We start from the raw sequence: 13,865 nt of genomic DNA on the forward strand, positions 1-13,865 counted from the left end.
AAGATGCTATGTTTCCACAAGTTTCATCATAATCCAATGACAGAGCTGGTGTCTGAGATATTATAAGTGGTACATGGGTAAATTAATGAAGCCACCCAGGGTAATCAGTGTAATATTGAAATTTCATCAAAATCCAATCAGCTGAGTCTGAGATATTCTGGCTCCTTAATGACCACACAGCCAGGCTGGCGGTCTTAGTACAAATTGTGCTGAGCGTGATTTCAGCGTTTAACATCAGTACAAGCCACCGTCAATCATGTGGCGGAGGGACTGATTTTCCTGCAGGGAACAATGATGAATAAATAATGAATGATAATCATGTAGGGTTTACTAACCTCTGGATAAGACCACTCTGGGGAGTAGTCTGTCACACCAAACAGCCTCCCAGTCTCCTGGAGCAGTCCCAGAGCTCCCTGCTCCACCTCCGAGCCCTGCAGGTGGCCTGCTCCTGTGCCTTGCTCTTCTCCTGCTGCCCCTTCCTGGGGCATCAGAACCCCAGTTACAGCTGCCCCCACCCCGCCTCCGGACCCCTCGACTGAGATGAAATCATTGATGAGATCAGAGAACTGGCTTCCAAACGAAGCTTCAAAGCCTTCCAGACTGATGGCCGCTCCTGCCCCAGCTGTTGTAGCTGACACCCCCCCACCTTGCTGAGGGAGAGGAGAGCTGTAGAGCGCCCCCTCGATGCTCGCACCAGCAGCTATTGACTGAGGACTGGCCACTACTGAATTGCTGGCCCCTGACAAGCTTACACCATTACAGAGAATCTCATTGCCCCCTCCTCCTCCTCCTCCTCCTCCACCAACCCCTCCGCCCTCCTCTCCTCCTCCATTGTCATCTGTGGGTTGCAGGTAGTGCTCGGTGTCAACACTCGTGTAGGCCTCGTGAGGATCCCCAGGCTTGAGTAGCAACTCCCCTCCGTTCTCAGAAGGCTTGTCTAAGCCCCCGACCTCTCGATGTCCCCTGCTGCCTGACTGGTCGCCGGTCGTATCCTGTGGTGTTAGAGGAAAAGAGCCCACCGCCGCTCCTTGTCCGTTCCTTCCACACAGGCCCTGCTGGTCTGGGCTGGCTTGGTGGAGGTGTGCATGCGGGTCTCCATTGGTGACTGGAGGGTCTGTTGGCACCGTGGGCAGGCCTATGTAAGCCTGGGCCTCGCCTGATTCCTGGGTTGCCTCAGTACCATTGGTCTGCAGCTGTGAGGGCTGGGTTGCCTGGGGGGAGGCCTGGAGGAAGAGGCTGGGGGAGGGGTGGTGTGCAGGCTGGGACAGACTCGGGACACATGCTGATGACATCACAGCACTGAAGTCCATCTGCTCCAGGGTGGTGCTGGGGCTGAGGCCTGTCCCTTCTCCTACGTAGCTGCTCTGAGGGGCCAGCGGCGGCTCCAGGGGTACAGGTTCTGTCTTGATGTTGTTGACAAGGGCCTGGTTGTAGAGGAAGCCGTTAGCGGAGCAGTGGAGTCGTCCGTCGTCGCCGTTACACCCCTCAGCCTTGCCTCCACCTCCTCCATACGTCTGGCCCTGCTTGGGATTGTTGAGGAAGCAATCAGGGTCAAAGGTCATGGTGGTCTCGGGAAGGCTGACTCCTCCACTGGTGTCTAGAGAGCTGGATAGAACCAACTCTCCTGCCTCCCCTAAACCCACGCCGCCGGGGAACGCCGCAAACCTCTGGTTTTCAGGGGCAACAGCCAACAGGATGCCAGCGGTGGCGCTCTCATGGGTGGATGCCAGCAGGTGGGTGTGGCCGGCAGAGTAAACCGAATCCCCAGTCAGCGTGGTGACCTCAGACATGAACACAGCTGTGCTCTGTGACAAGCCAGCCCCGATGGCGAGAGCGGGGCTGTCAGCCATGTCGCTGGTGATTGACAATGGGGAGCTCTGGGTGGTGTCAGGGACCTCCACCTGGTTGGTGGAGGTGGATGAGGACACTTCCATGCTGCTCTGTGGGAGAAGGGAGGGTTTGGTTATCCTGCCATTCCTCCTCTCTCCTCCCCCTGCTCTGCTCCGGCCCCCTGCAGGACTGGGCTCTGTCTGGCCCTCTGACACATCGCTGTTCTGGACCTCTGTGCCATCTGCTTCCTCGGCCCTCTGGCCCGCCGCTACGCCCGTGCCCGCTGCAGCTCCACCTCCTGCTGCTGCCCCCGACTCCTGCTTGGATGAGATGATGCGCTGCTTGACACTGGAACATTTCTGATGCAGGCTGCTTCCAGCACCTGTCGGAAGAGACGTTCAAAACAAAGGAAACAGCATGTAAGACAATGCCTATTAATTTTCTGTCCCTTCATTTGCTCGGGTCAATCTTTAACAGCAATGTAGCAATACCTCACAAATACCTTGATAGTGTGTAACAGCGCCCTCCAGTGTTCAGAATGTACACTGAAATCTGAGATAAAGAATACTCTGATAACACTGCTTGAGTGTTCAAAAACTTTAAATACATATATGCATGCAAAAGATGCAATTTGCTTCTTTTGCAAGACATTTCAATTCTAACTAAATCTGAAGGTATTCCCCTCTAAATTAGATGTCTCCATTTACATTTTGGGGGATTTAGCTGATGCATTTTCACAGTGAAATAACAAATACCAAACAGTTGAAGTGTCTGAGACCTAATGCCCCTAAAACCCCCTATGACCACAGAAGGATCAAATCAGTGATCAAGAGAGAAGTGCTCGGAGAGAAAAAAAAAAAAGCAGAGTGCTGTTTTGTGAGAGCAAATTAGGGCAGGTAGAAGAGCGAGAGGGAATATGATTCAGTGGGGAGATTGAGAAGTGAGGTGCTGCTTAAGTCAACAAGCCACTTAGTTTTGGGCAGCTGTCCTTATTTGCCCTTCCAAACCAGATCAAAAGAGGGGTGAGATTAGGTAAGTGTGTGTGTGTGTGTGTGTGTACTGAAGTTATCTACTCCCTGATGCTCATTTATGAATAATACATGCTGGATATTTCTAGCACCTCTGTCTTCTTTCCCTCTATCCCTCCCTTCCTTGGGTGAAATGTGTGTCTGCCTCTAGGTGGCAGCATAGCGCTGACTGTCGGAGTCATCAAAAACATTAAAATCTAAATCGGTATAAAGCCTGGCTGAATGGTAAGAACGTCTCTTCAGAAGGTGGCTTTTTAACAAACAGTGTTGTCTTAAAATATATCACTACTTTGTAAGTAAGTAAATAAAGCCACTGGGAGAGTTTGGGTGTTTTGAAGTGGGACTCTGTGAGGTACTTATCCATAGTCAGTGTATTGCCTACAGTGGATGACGGTTAGCACACCCCCAGCTTGGCGAAAACAGACAGAAAGGAGCAAAGCAATATGGTGCCATTGATGGGCCATCAGCAAAACATTTTGTAGCCACCTAAAAGAAAGGCTCACCTAAATAAATCGATATCCTACCTTTAGTAATACACCGACTATGGTACCTCATAAAACCCCACTTTCAAAACACCCAAACTATCCCTTTAACGCCTGAACACAGCTTTTTGGCATGTCCTGCGGTTGCATTTTGGCTAACTGATTTATCTTTACCCACACCAATATCTCAATAAGAAGTTTGTGCTAAATAAATACTGCTGAGATTAGATATTTTCCCTTGATGCAAGAGAGAAATTTTCATAGCATCTCGCCTGAACTGCTGAAATCACCTGTTGTCTCATCTGATAAATAATGGCACAGCTCCAGACTGTGCCCCGTTCTGCTGCCAAGTTGTTTACAAAGCCTAAAGCAAGCCAGTGAACCAAATTACCTGTGTTTTAGAGGTTTCCTACAGATTAATTTTGAGACTTGCTGCACCGTGACAGGTGGTATTTTTATTGACCCGGGTTGACTCATATCCCCAGGTTTAGGAAAAGTGTGACGGGGGCTGAAACATGAGAGTATGAGGGAGGTGATGAGGCGCTGAAATGACGGTAAAGCTATAACTCACACATGGGTTTGAGTTGTCCAATGAGCTCCTCCTTGCTCCACTTGGCCCACTCCTTCCTGTCTGTGTTGATGGAGCAGAGGACGGGACCGCACGGCTTCCCGCTATCGTCCACTGCCGGTACATTCAGGTAGTGCACCAGCACGATGTCTGGGTTCTACGGCACAGGGACACACAGATACATGGTGTTAGCTTAGCCATTATTTATTAATTCATCGTCATGTTCTTACCGACATATGGGAGCGAGGGAATAAAATGATATAGAGTCTATTTACAGAGGGAGGGGAGGAATGGAGAAGGAAAGCGGGAGAGAACGTGGAGGTCAGAAAGGAGGTTGGACATAGCGTGTCAGATGAGATTCTCTCACCTGCCCATAAAAGATTTAGCAGTTCAAGCCCACTCATCACTCTCTCTCTGACCCTGCAGAGGCTGCGGAAGTGTCTACATGTGTGTTTGTGTGTGTGTGTGTGTGTGTGTGTGTGTGTGCGTGCGTGCAGTTCAGAGTAGTTCTCACTATACTGTAGGCCACCAGCAGACCTATGGAATTTCCACCCTATGAATGATTCAACAGGTGCATTCACGTGCATCTCTGCGTGTGTGTGCGTGCGTGCGTGTGTGTGTGTGTGTGTGTGAGGAGAGCGAGAGGGAGAGAAGCTCCTCTTGATGAAAGATTCAGTAGACAGACTCAGGTGAGGGGGAGGACCTGCTGAGGTGGAACACTTTTCTCTCCAAAAGAGGATGGCACAGTGGGCTGCTTCAGCACCACACTGTGCAATGCAACAGCACTCACAGACTGATTTATGATCACATCCACTGATGTGTTTTGATATCGGCGCAAAGAGCAGAAAAATGGCACTTTACAGATAAAGCAAGTGGAATTTTCCCTTCATAATTCCAGACAGCAGGAATCAAACTAGTTTAGGCATGCTGAAAAAGAAAATATATTGGGTTAGGGCATATTCAATTTACGGCCGGTGGCTGGAATGTCCTTGTAAATTTCCAGTGACAAATTATGCAGGAATATTCTGCCGAAGAATACATAAATATGTATGCATTTCCATATTTTAAATGAACAACGCTGGGTATTCAATATTTTTCTTTGAAATGAACAGAGAGAGATGAAGAGAGAGAGGCAGTGTAAGTGTAAATGCATTTTTAAGATTCATCATGTAACCTGTCATCTCGAGAAGATGAGGTCCTGGTGACCACGTCTTGCATGGCCAATAGAGGAAGGGACATGTTGGTGTGTGTGTGTGTGTGTAACTCTTGCTCTCTGTTGTCTTTCACATGAGCAGTAGAGTGAGTCCAACATCTCTATGAAAAACAACATGCTTTTATACACAGGGGACACCTGTGCATGTGTGTGTGTTGGTGTGAGCATGTTGTGTGTGTGTGTTGCTTGTAGCTTCAGGGTGTTTTCTTGGAGAGGACCACATAGAGAGTAGCGCCTGAGTCCTTGATGCTCGCTATAAGCATCGAGAGTCAGGGTTTTCGACAACACACTGTGCTCTCGAAAGTTGCACTCAACTTCTGGCAAAGAAATGTTTTTTATTATTCTGCACTGTATGTTAGCATTATACAAGACTTGGCATATTCTAGTGGGTGGTCTAACTGTGTGTGTGTCCACTCAGCCAAACAACATCCAGCTTTATTATGACCCCAGCTTTGTGATAGTATTTTCACTATGTCTGCCTCATTAATTTAGAGGAGGATGATGTTTATTGCTGGTTAATGGTTTGGCTTAGTGTTCTGTTTTGGAAATGGACAGTTTAACAGGAAAAACTTTGTGTAACACTGCTAATATATATTCTGGTTGCTCAGTTTTGTGTGAAATGGGGAATAAAGCCTCAACATAGCTGAAATAAATGTCACAAGATGGTCATAATGTGAGAGGAAAACGTCCTGAAACGACAAAGATATGCTGCCATATATGACAACTAATAAAGTATCACCACACTTTACATTAGGGCTGGGGGGAAAATTGATACAACACGGTATTGTGATTTTTGGGGTGGCAATATTGTGTTGATACAAATACGTCAGACGTATCAATCCTTTATTATATGAACTATTTAACCTCTTAACAATCTGATGGCGTGCCCGGCTTTTATTCTGTCTTTCAGAGGTTGTAGCGGGCTCAGTCTTAAAGCTAGAGTGAAGATACTGGTATGATATGAAACTAACCAAAGGAATCGATTGGTACCAACCATGACATTTTAGCTTGTCAGGAAGAACGCTAAATAACGCTCCAAATTTGCGCAAAATGTTGGCGAGGAAAAACTTAATAGCTTTAATTAATGCAAATTTGTTTTAAGTACTGTATGTCACTAACGCAACTTGTCATTTTTAGGTTGTAGCATGCCCATTTTTTAAAGCTAGAGTGAAGATACTGGTATCATATGAAACTAAAAAATCTAAAGAATCCATCGGTACCAACCATGTCATACAAGCTTGTCGCGAAGGAGGCTAAATAATGCCTCAAACTTGCGCTAAATTTTGGTGAGGAAAAACTGTCATGGCCATTTTCAAAGGGGTCCCTTGACCTCTGACCTCCAGATATGTGAATGAAAACTCTGAGATTGAACAGAGTGAAAACTGTTTCTCATCAGATAAAACAGATGTTGACAAACTGCATAACTTGCAGTTGAAAGAAGGTAATAAATCCCAATATGTCTTATCGCAATACTCGCAAAATATTTAAAATCACAATAAGATCGTAGCGTGAGTTAAGCAACATGATAATATCGTATCGTGGGGCCTCTGGTGATTCCCACCCCTACTATAAATGCTGTCCAAGTCTTGTTTTTGTACGTGTATAACTGTGTGAGAAAAGGCAAGGTGGGGAAGGGGGGTGGGCTTACCTGCAGCAGCCAATAGCATCTACGATGGAAGGTGGGGATGATGGAGGAGTGGACGTAGCAGCCATACAGACACTAGAGAGAGGAGAGGAGAGGAGAGGAGAAGAGAGGAGAGGAGAGGAGAGGAGATTGCAGGGGTAAAACGAGAAAAGAAAAAAAGGGAGGAAGCAAGACAAAAAGTGAAAAAGGAGGAGAGGAGGAGAGGACAGTAAATGAGAGAACAGGAGAGGAGAACTTAGGTTATACCCACTTAGGCTGTATTGATTGCGGTGCTAAAACTAAATTGCAAACATGCTGTATGCGTTTTTTCCTAATGTCTTTTCTAAAATACCATAAATCTGATGTTGACAATTACAGCACAAGAGATTGTGAAATTTACTGCCTCAGCAAGACGAGACATAACCCACTTGGAATTCACAAAAAGTCACACTGTCGTCAGCTCACAGACACTGCAAGAGAGATCAGTAACAGTGAAGGGGACAAAGAAGAGGAGGAGGAGAAAGCGAGGAAAAGTACAGAGTGTCAAGGTGGACAAGATGAAGAGGAAGTTCAGTATGGACTCCATCCAGCAGAGGATGCCTACATACATACAAAATAGTGTATACGTGTGTGTGGGTGTGAAAATAGACCAAAATGTATGATTGCAGAGGTGGATTTACAGAGTTATACCACTTCAGAGTGTCTGTAATATCTGTGTTCAGTGCGGTATGAAATGTTTCGATACCGGTGCCAATACAGTAACCGAGTTTCTGAAACATACCAAAACTATACTTTTATTTTGACACCTTAAGTTCAAGAATATTGAAATGCTTTGCTACAGAGCCTTTTTTAATTTAACAAAGTAAGCTGAACTTCTTAAATGCATCAGTGTGTAACGCAAGGCAACTGCACAAGAACTTAAAGCTGCAGAGGGTAGGAATGGAGCAAATATTATTAAAAAAAGTTATTTTTATAAAACGCTACACACTATATCCTGACAGTAGCGCATGAGACAGGTAATCTGAAAAACAACATGTGCCTCTGTGTCCTCCGGTGCTCCTAACGGCATCTGCAAGATTTCACAGCCCGGAGGAAAACAACCAATCAGAGCCGAGCTGGAGCCTTGCCGTCTCTGAGCAGCTGTCAATGATCAAACGGTGAAACTAGACAGCGCTGATTGAATATGAATCAATATTCTGTTACGGTAATGCCTGTTTCTTGAATAAAATGTTTTCAGAATCATCTTGTAGTGTACTGTTTATTTGTAAAATGAGAAAGTTTTGACCCGACAGCCATGTTGAGATCAGTTGAAGAAACTTTCTAATTTTACAGCTAAACAGTACACTACAAGATGATTCTGAAAACATTTGAGGAGAGAAATAAGCATTACAGTAACAGAATACTGATTCATATTCGATCAGCGCTGCCTAGTTTGACCGTTTGATCGGAGTTCACAAGTTACTGACAGCTGCCTCCGTTGGATGAACAGCCAATAGGAACGCTCAATAGGATCACTCTCTCCTGAAAACAGAGCCATGAGGAGGTGAAGTCTAGTTTTCTCTCAGAACACTTGAAATACAATATGCTGAAAGTTTATTATGGAATTTTTATCCCAATGATGCCAAAAACATTCTGCCTACTGCAAGTTTAACTCTAAAATGAGCTAAATTCTGATTTAAAGGTATGGTTGGTAAAGATTTTAGAATTTTTTTTTTTTATATTTGTTGAAATTCTCATTACGTCCCAACAGCAATCAATATATAAAATGCGCTGACAAAAAAAATAACATAAAGGTATCTGTGGCTGGAGCGGGACTGTCTACCTGTCTACTTACTGTACCTACTCTGCCCGTGCACTCATTGCACGTCACCGGAGTCTTGCACAAGCTGCTAGCTTGACAGCTGTGAGTAATAACCACGTTTGTTGTTTATGTTCATTATGATAATTGTGGGGGAGTGGCTTTGGAGGGAGGCCCGAAGTGACAGACTGTCAGTGTTTCTCAATGCTTTCTCGCTAGATTTAGGGACTTTTGGAGCTAATGCTGTTAGCTACTTTCATTGAAAAAGAGTTGGCAACACTGGACTCGATTTTTCGGTTAGATCATTTTAAAAAAAAATCTAGCATACTCTTGCTAGTTTCTCAAGATCAACACTGACCCTGCTTTAAATAAGTAAATATCTGATCAAAGAAAAGTCAACAAAACTAAGAGTCTGAACAAGCTGTTAAAACCAGGTCCCACTTTCTTGAGAGTTTTTGATATTATGTGCTATGGAAAGTGGAATAGTATTGAGGTTCGATACCTGTTCCTAATGAAGAGTGTGTGTTGTGGTGTTTGACAAAGGAAGGGTGAAATGATGCCAGAAAAGCTTTCTATCAAGATCATCACTGCATATGCATTCAAATCCCATAGGATCCCACACATACACACATAATTCGGTTGTGTTTAAAGACAAAAATTGCACACACAAACACAAATGCTGATCAATCAGGCCGTATATAATCAACACTTGCAACTTGTCCTGTTTTCTGTCTCATGAACACTCGTGCACACTTATATTTTCTCGCCATTTTTGCCTCTTCTCAGAAGTAGCCCGCCCTCTATCTAAAGTGTGTTTTGCCAAAGGCAGAGTGCATTTCCATATATTTCCATTCGATATGAGGAGGCTCTCCATCCAGGGTTATGTTTTTCTCTCCTGCTTCCTGCGTCTCCCCATCCTCCTTCACTCCCTCTGCTCATCTCGCTGCTCTGCTCATTCCCTCGTCCCCGTCCCCCTGCTCTACACACCGCTTGCTTGTGCTTGCTTTGGGGGGTCCTGGGAAGACGTGACACAAACAATTACAGAGCAGCTACCGGGGAGAGAAACACTTTGTATATGTGCGTGCGTGAGTATGTGTATTCATGCACGATTGCAGAAAATTGCATGTGAGATGAATGTCAATGTGAGTGTGTGGGGTCGTGAATAATAGAGGTGCAGATGGGAATACTTGATCTCAATTATTCCCTTTACCTCCGTGTCTCTTTCGCCCGTCTCCTGCTCACCCTTAATGCAAAACTATTGAGCCCTCTGCAAACATCCATGTGCCCCCTCGCTGTCTCTCCTTCGCTCTCCCTTCTACCTCATTCTTTCTGTTTCTGACACATGCATGCTCACTCCTCTCACCTCTTGGTATATTCCTGCTGAATAATCAATTTTCGAGCTGGCTGATGTGACTCGAACACACTCACACACACACACACTCTCTCACGCACAGACGCTGCCTTGAGACTGGATCGATACCCCTCTCTGTTCTGCTGAAGGAGGCATTGACATCATTCCTGGCCTCAGGCCAAACACACTCTTATCCTTCAGAAAGGGAGAGAGAGGGAGACAGAGAGAGGAAGGGAGAGAGGGCCACGAGCAGGGAGGGAGGGAGGTAAAGAAAGAGGGGCACCACTCGCTCTCAGGTAACACGTTGGCCTGCAGCATCAGCATGTGTGTTTGTGTGTACATTTTGTGTTACACGTATGTGTCTCCTCGGGAGTAAAGGAGAGTAAGTTAGTAAGTAAGATTGGCAGTGAAACCATTGGTAGTGCCAAACAAGATCATCGACTTGTTTTTTCCATCGCAGCCTCTCACCTCTACTCCCTGGACTTTGAGCTTCATGTGATCCTCTCTGGTGGTCTTCCCGTCTTTCCTTTTCTTCCAGCAGTAGCCATCTTTCCTGTACTTCACCTTCTTACGGTTGTAGAGGATCATAGAGCCATTTTGAGGCCTGATGGAGGAAAGGATGAAGAGTTAGCCAGACAGAAAGTGACACATATAGACCCCCTTTACACTAAACGCGTCTCATATCCAGATTGTATCTAGACAGTGGTGGAAGAAGTGCTCAGATATTTTAATCAAGTAAAAGTAGAAATACCACAGTGTAGAAATACTCTGCTACAAGTAAAAGTCATGGATTCAAAACTTTACTTAAGTAAAAGTACAATAGTATTTTTTTTTTTTTTACCTTTATTTATTCAGGGGGAGATTCACTGAGAGCAATGCTCTCTTTTTCAGGAACACCCTGATCACATTCACACAGTTACACATCCACACCTGGAAGCTGCCCAGTACAACCACAGTCTGACCTGCTGGTCACTGAGCAACTCCACTGGAGCGGATGGGGTTAAGTGCCTTGCTCAAGGGCACCTCAGTGGTGGTAATGAGGGAGGGGCAAACGCTGCTTTTTCACTTTCCCCAATGAACCGGCGACCTTCCGGTCTCAAGCTCGCTTCCGGTCTCAAGCTCGCTTCCGGTCTCAAGCTCGCTTCTCTAACCTTTAGGCCACCACTGCTGTATTACAGTACTAACATCAAAATACACTTAAAGTACCAAAAGTAAAAGTAGTCATTATGCAGAAGGGCTCATTTCAGAATAATATATAGTATAATATCGGATTATAATTATTGATGCATTAATGTGTTCATCATTTTAACGTTGCAGCTGGTAACGGTGGAGCTCATTTTAATAATTTTATATACTTGGTAGCTTAATCTATAATAATATATCATCATTTATTTGTTGATTATGTTTTGCATGAAATGTAGTGGAGTATAAGTATAAAGTAGCCTAAAATGAAAATTCTTAAGTGAAGTACAAGTACCTCAAAATTGAGCTTAAGTATGGTACTTGAGTAAATGTACTTAGATACATTCCACCACTGTGTCTAGATATGATCTATATAAATATGAATAGATATGAATATAAAAATAACTGCAATTGAATTTAACCTTTACACTTAGTATTAATATGTGTCTCCAGTGTCCACATTGATATCCAATTGAGATCCGATCATTCTGTCTGAAAGGGCTGAGAGGAAAGCTGCCTACGCACCGGCTTGCAGCCCGGCACCGCCAGACCGGCGGTGCGAAATGAGCAGACACATCAGCCTCAAAACACCACCGTTTAGTGGAAGAGGGCCTGCAAACGTGACTTTGAGGTATGTCTACACTCGCACACGCAGAGGGATGACGCAAGGAGTTCTCATCCCAACTCGTCACATACTGATGCTTTGACAGACTGCTCGGCGCCACTTTTTGGTCACAGTAAACACATGCTTAATGCTGTGAATTAAAATCGCTATAGGTTCAGTCATTAACACCACTTTAGTTAGGCTTAGGAAAAAACAACACGGTTGGGCTTAAAACTGCTTCACTGTTTAAACAGTGAAAAGGACACTGAACGTTGTGAACACGAGACACGAACAAACAGCTGATTGTAACGTGACACACTGGACATGAACAGCGGATGAAAGCCTTGTGCTTAATTACTGCCGAAGCTCTGGAGCCCAACTAATCGTACTCGGGACAGCCCTAGCATTACGTATTTCTGCCCACGTAGTTGTTGTATGTAGTTTGAAAATGCATTTGAATTTACACTTGTGGTCACAATGCGTCCTTGACTACCTCCAGAGGGGGTTTGGCCGATCAGATCACAATCCGTCCTCAATGCGTTTTGGGTGCATATACACTGCGGCTGTCAAAGTTACCGCAATAATAACGCATTAATGCAAATTCGTTTTAACGCCACTAATTTCTTTAATGCATTAATGCAACAAAATGTAGTGATTTTTAGCTTGTAGCAGGCTCAGTTTTAAAGTTAGAGTGAAGGTACTGGCATCATATGAAACTAGAAAACCAGGTATCCATTGGTACCAACCATGTTATGCTAGCTTGTTGGGAAGGAGGCTAAATAACCCTCCAAACTTGCACTAAATGTTGGGGAATAAAAACTGGCATGGCCATTTTCAAAGGGGTCCATTGATCTCTGACCTCAAGATATGTGAATGAAAATGGGATCTCTGGGTACCTACGAGTCTCCCCTTTACAGACATGCCCACTTTATGATAATAACATGCAGTTTGGAGCAAGTCAGTCAAGTCAGCACACTGACACACTGACAGCTGTTGTTGCCTGTTGGGCTTGAGTTTGCTATGTTATGATTTGAGCATATTTATTTATGCTAATTGCAGTACCTGTGAGGGTTTCTGGACAATATTTGTCATTGTTTTGTGTTGTTAATTGATTTTCAATAATAAATATATACATAAATTCGCATAAAGCAGCATATTTGCCCACTCCCATGTTGATAAGAGTATTAAAGACTTGACAAATCTCCCTTTAAGGTACATTTTGAACAGATTAAAAAATGTACTTTCATGTGGTCAAGCACTATCTGATCGCAATCTGATCACTCAAAATGCATTATTGCCAGATGTTAAGGGGCTGATAGTGTTGAATCATTTTGATTGTACAGAATAAGTGTAGTGTGCAGTCTTTAAAACTGACAATTCAACTCCATAGAAACTGAACAGAAATGATTTTCATGCTGTCATGTCAGGTATAAAAATTCTCCCGCATTGCTGATTCACAAATACCGACAATGTGAATCAATGTTATTCTCCCACAGTCAAGTTAGCTGGTCCCATGCCGCCCCTCCCCTCTCGTACGTAGCCTCACACTCCTACATGTTAATATTTTAGTAGGGTGATTTATCAGCACAACAGGAACATTGGCCTCTAAGCTCCCATTCCACATACACCTGGTGGGAAAAACATGCCTGCGCACACACAAACACACACCAGGAGCCATACATGTAGCGAGACAGAGATGCTACAGCGATATCAGAGATGGCAGGACCTACTGCCGTGTGTTCTTTGAGCTCAATGTCAAACCTGCTGCTCGGCAATCAATCATTACACTTCTAAAACGTTAAAGACAGGTGTGTGTGTAAGTGTTTGCGAGTGTGTAGGTGGAGGAAAAATGCTCCTCTGCCTTATCTCATGACAACAGAAAGAGAACAGGCACGTTAACAATCAATAAACTAACACATACTCACAAGTGCTCTCTCTCTCTCTCTCACGCACAGTCATGTATGCACACAACCACACACACGTTTACACACCTCCTCTCTCCTTTTCCTGCCCTCCTCTTCTCCCTCAACCTCCAGTCTTTATCCCGCTTATCACAGCATCTCTTTATTTTCTATTTACTGCTTCTTCAGTACCTCAATTCTCCACTCCTTTACACCTATCCACATCTTCTCATCTTGTCTATTCCTTCTATTGTCCTCCTAACCTCTGTTTCTTTTATTGTCTC

The 13,865-nt window shown here is 44.5% G+C and overlaps 1 protein-coding gene across 6 annotated transcripts in view; it reads right to left on the reverse strand.

Annotated features, from left to right (window-relative positions):
- LOC119484672 (calmodulin-binding transcription activator 1-like) overlaps positions 1–13,865 on the reverse strand; it is a 70,741-nt gene that overhangs the window by 22,515 nt on the left and 34,361 nt on the right. For 5 of the 6 annotated variants that reach the window (XM_037763672.1, XM_037763692.1, XM_037763662.1 and 2 more), the window contains 4 exons: positions 10,363–10,498; positions 6,770–6,841; positions 3,912–4,065; positions 336–2,212 (listed from right to left, as the gene is read on the reverse strand). In XM_037763672.1, the coding sequence (XP_037619600.1) occupies positions 336–2,212; positions 3,912–4,065; positions 6,770–6,841; positions 10,363–10,498 (2,239 nt within the window). The remainder of the gene's footprint in view (positions 1–335; positions 2,213–3,911; positions 4,066–6,769; positions 6,842–10,362; positions 10,499–13,865) is intronic. The other variant, XM_037763702.1, reaches the window with a different exon arrangement.

The sequence above is a fragment of the Sebastes umbrosus genome, chromosome 1 (assembly GCF_015220745.1).
Source record: "Sebastes umbrosus isolate fSebUmb1 chromosome 1, fSebUmb1.pri, whole genome shotgun sequence".
NCBI classification, from domain to species: Eukaryota; Metazoa; Chordata; class Actinopteri; order Perciformes; family Sebastidae; genus Sebastes; species Sebastes umbrosus.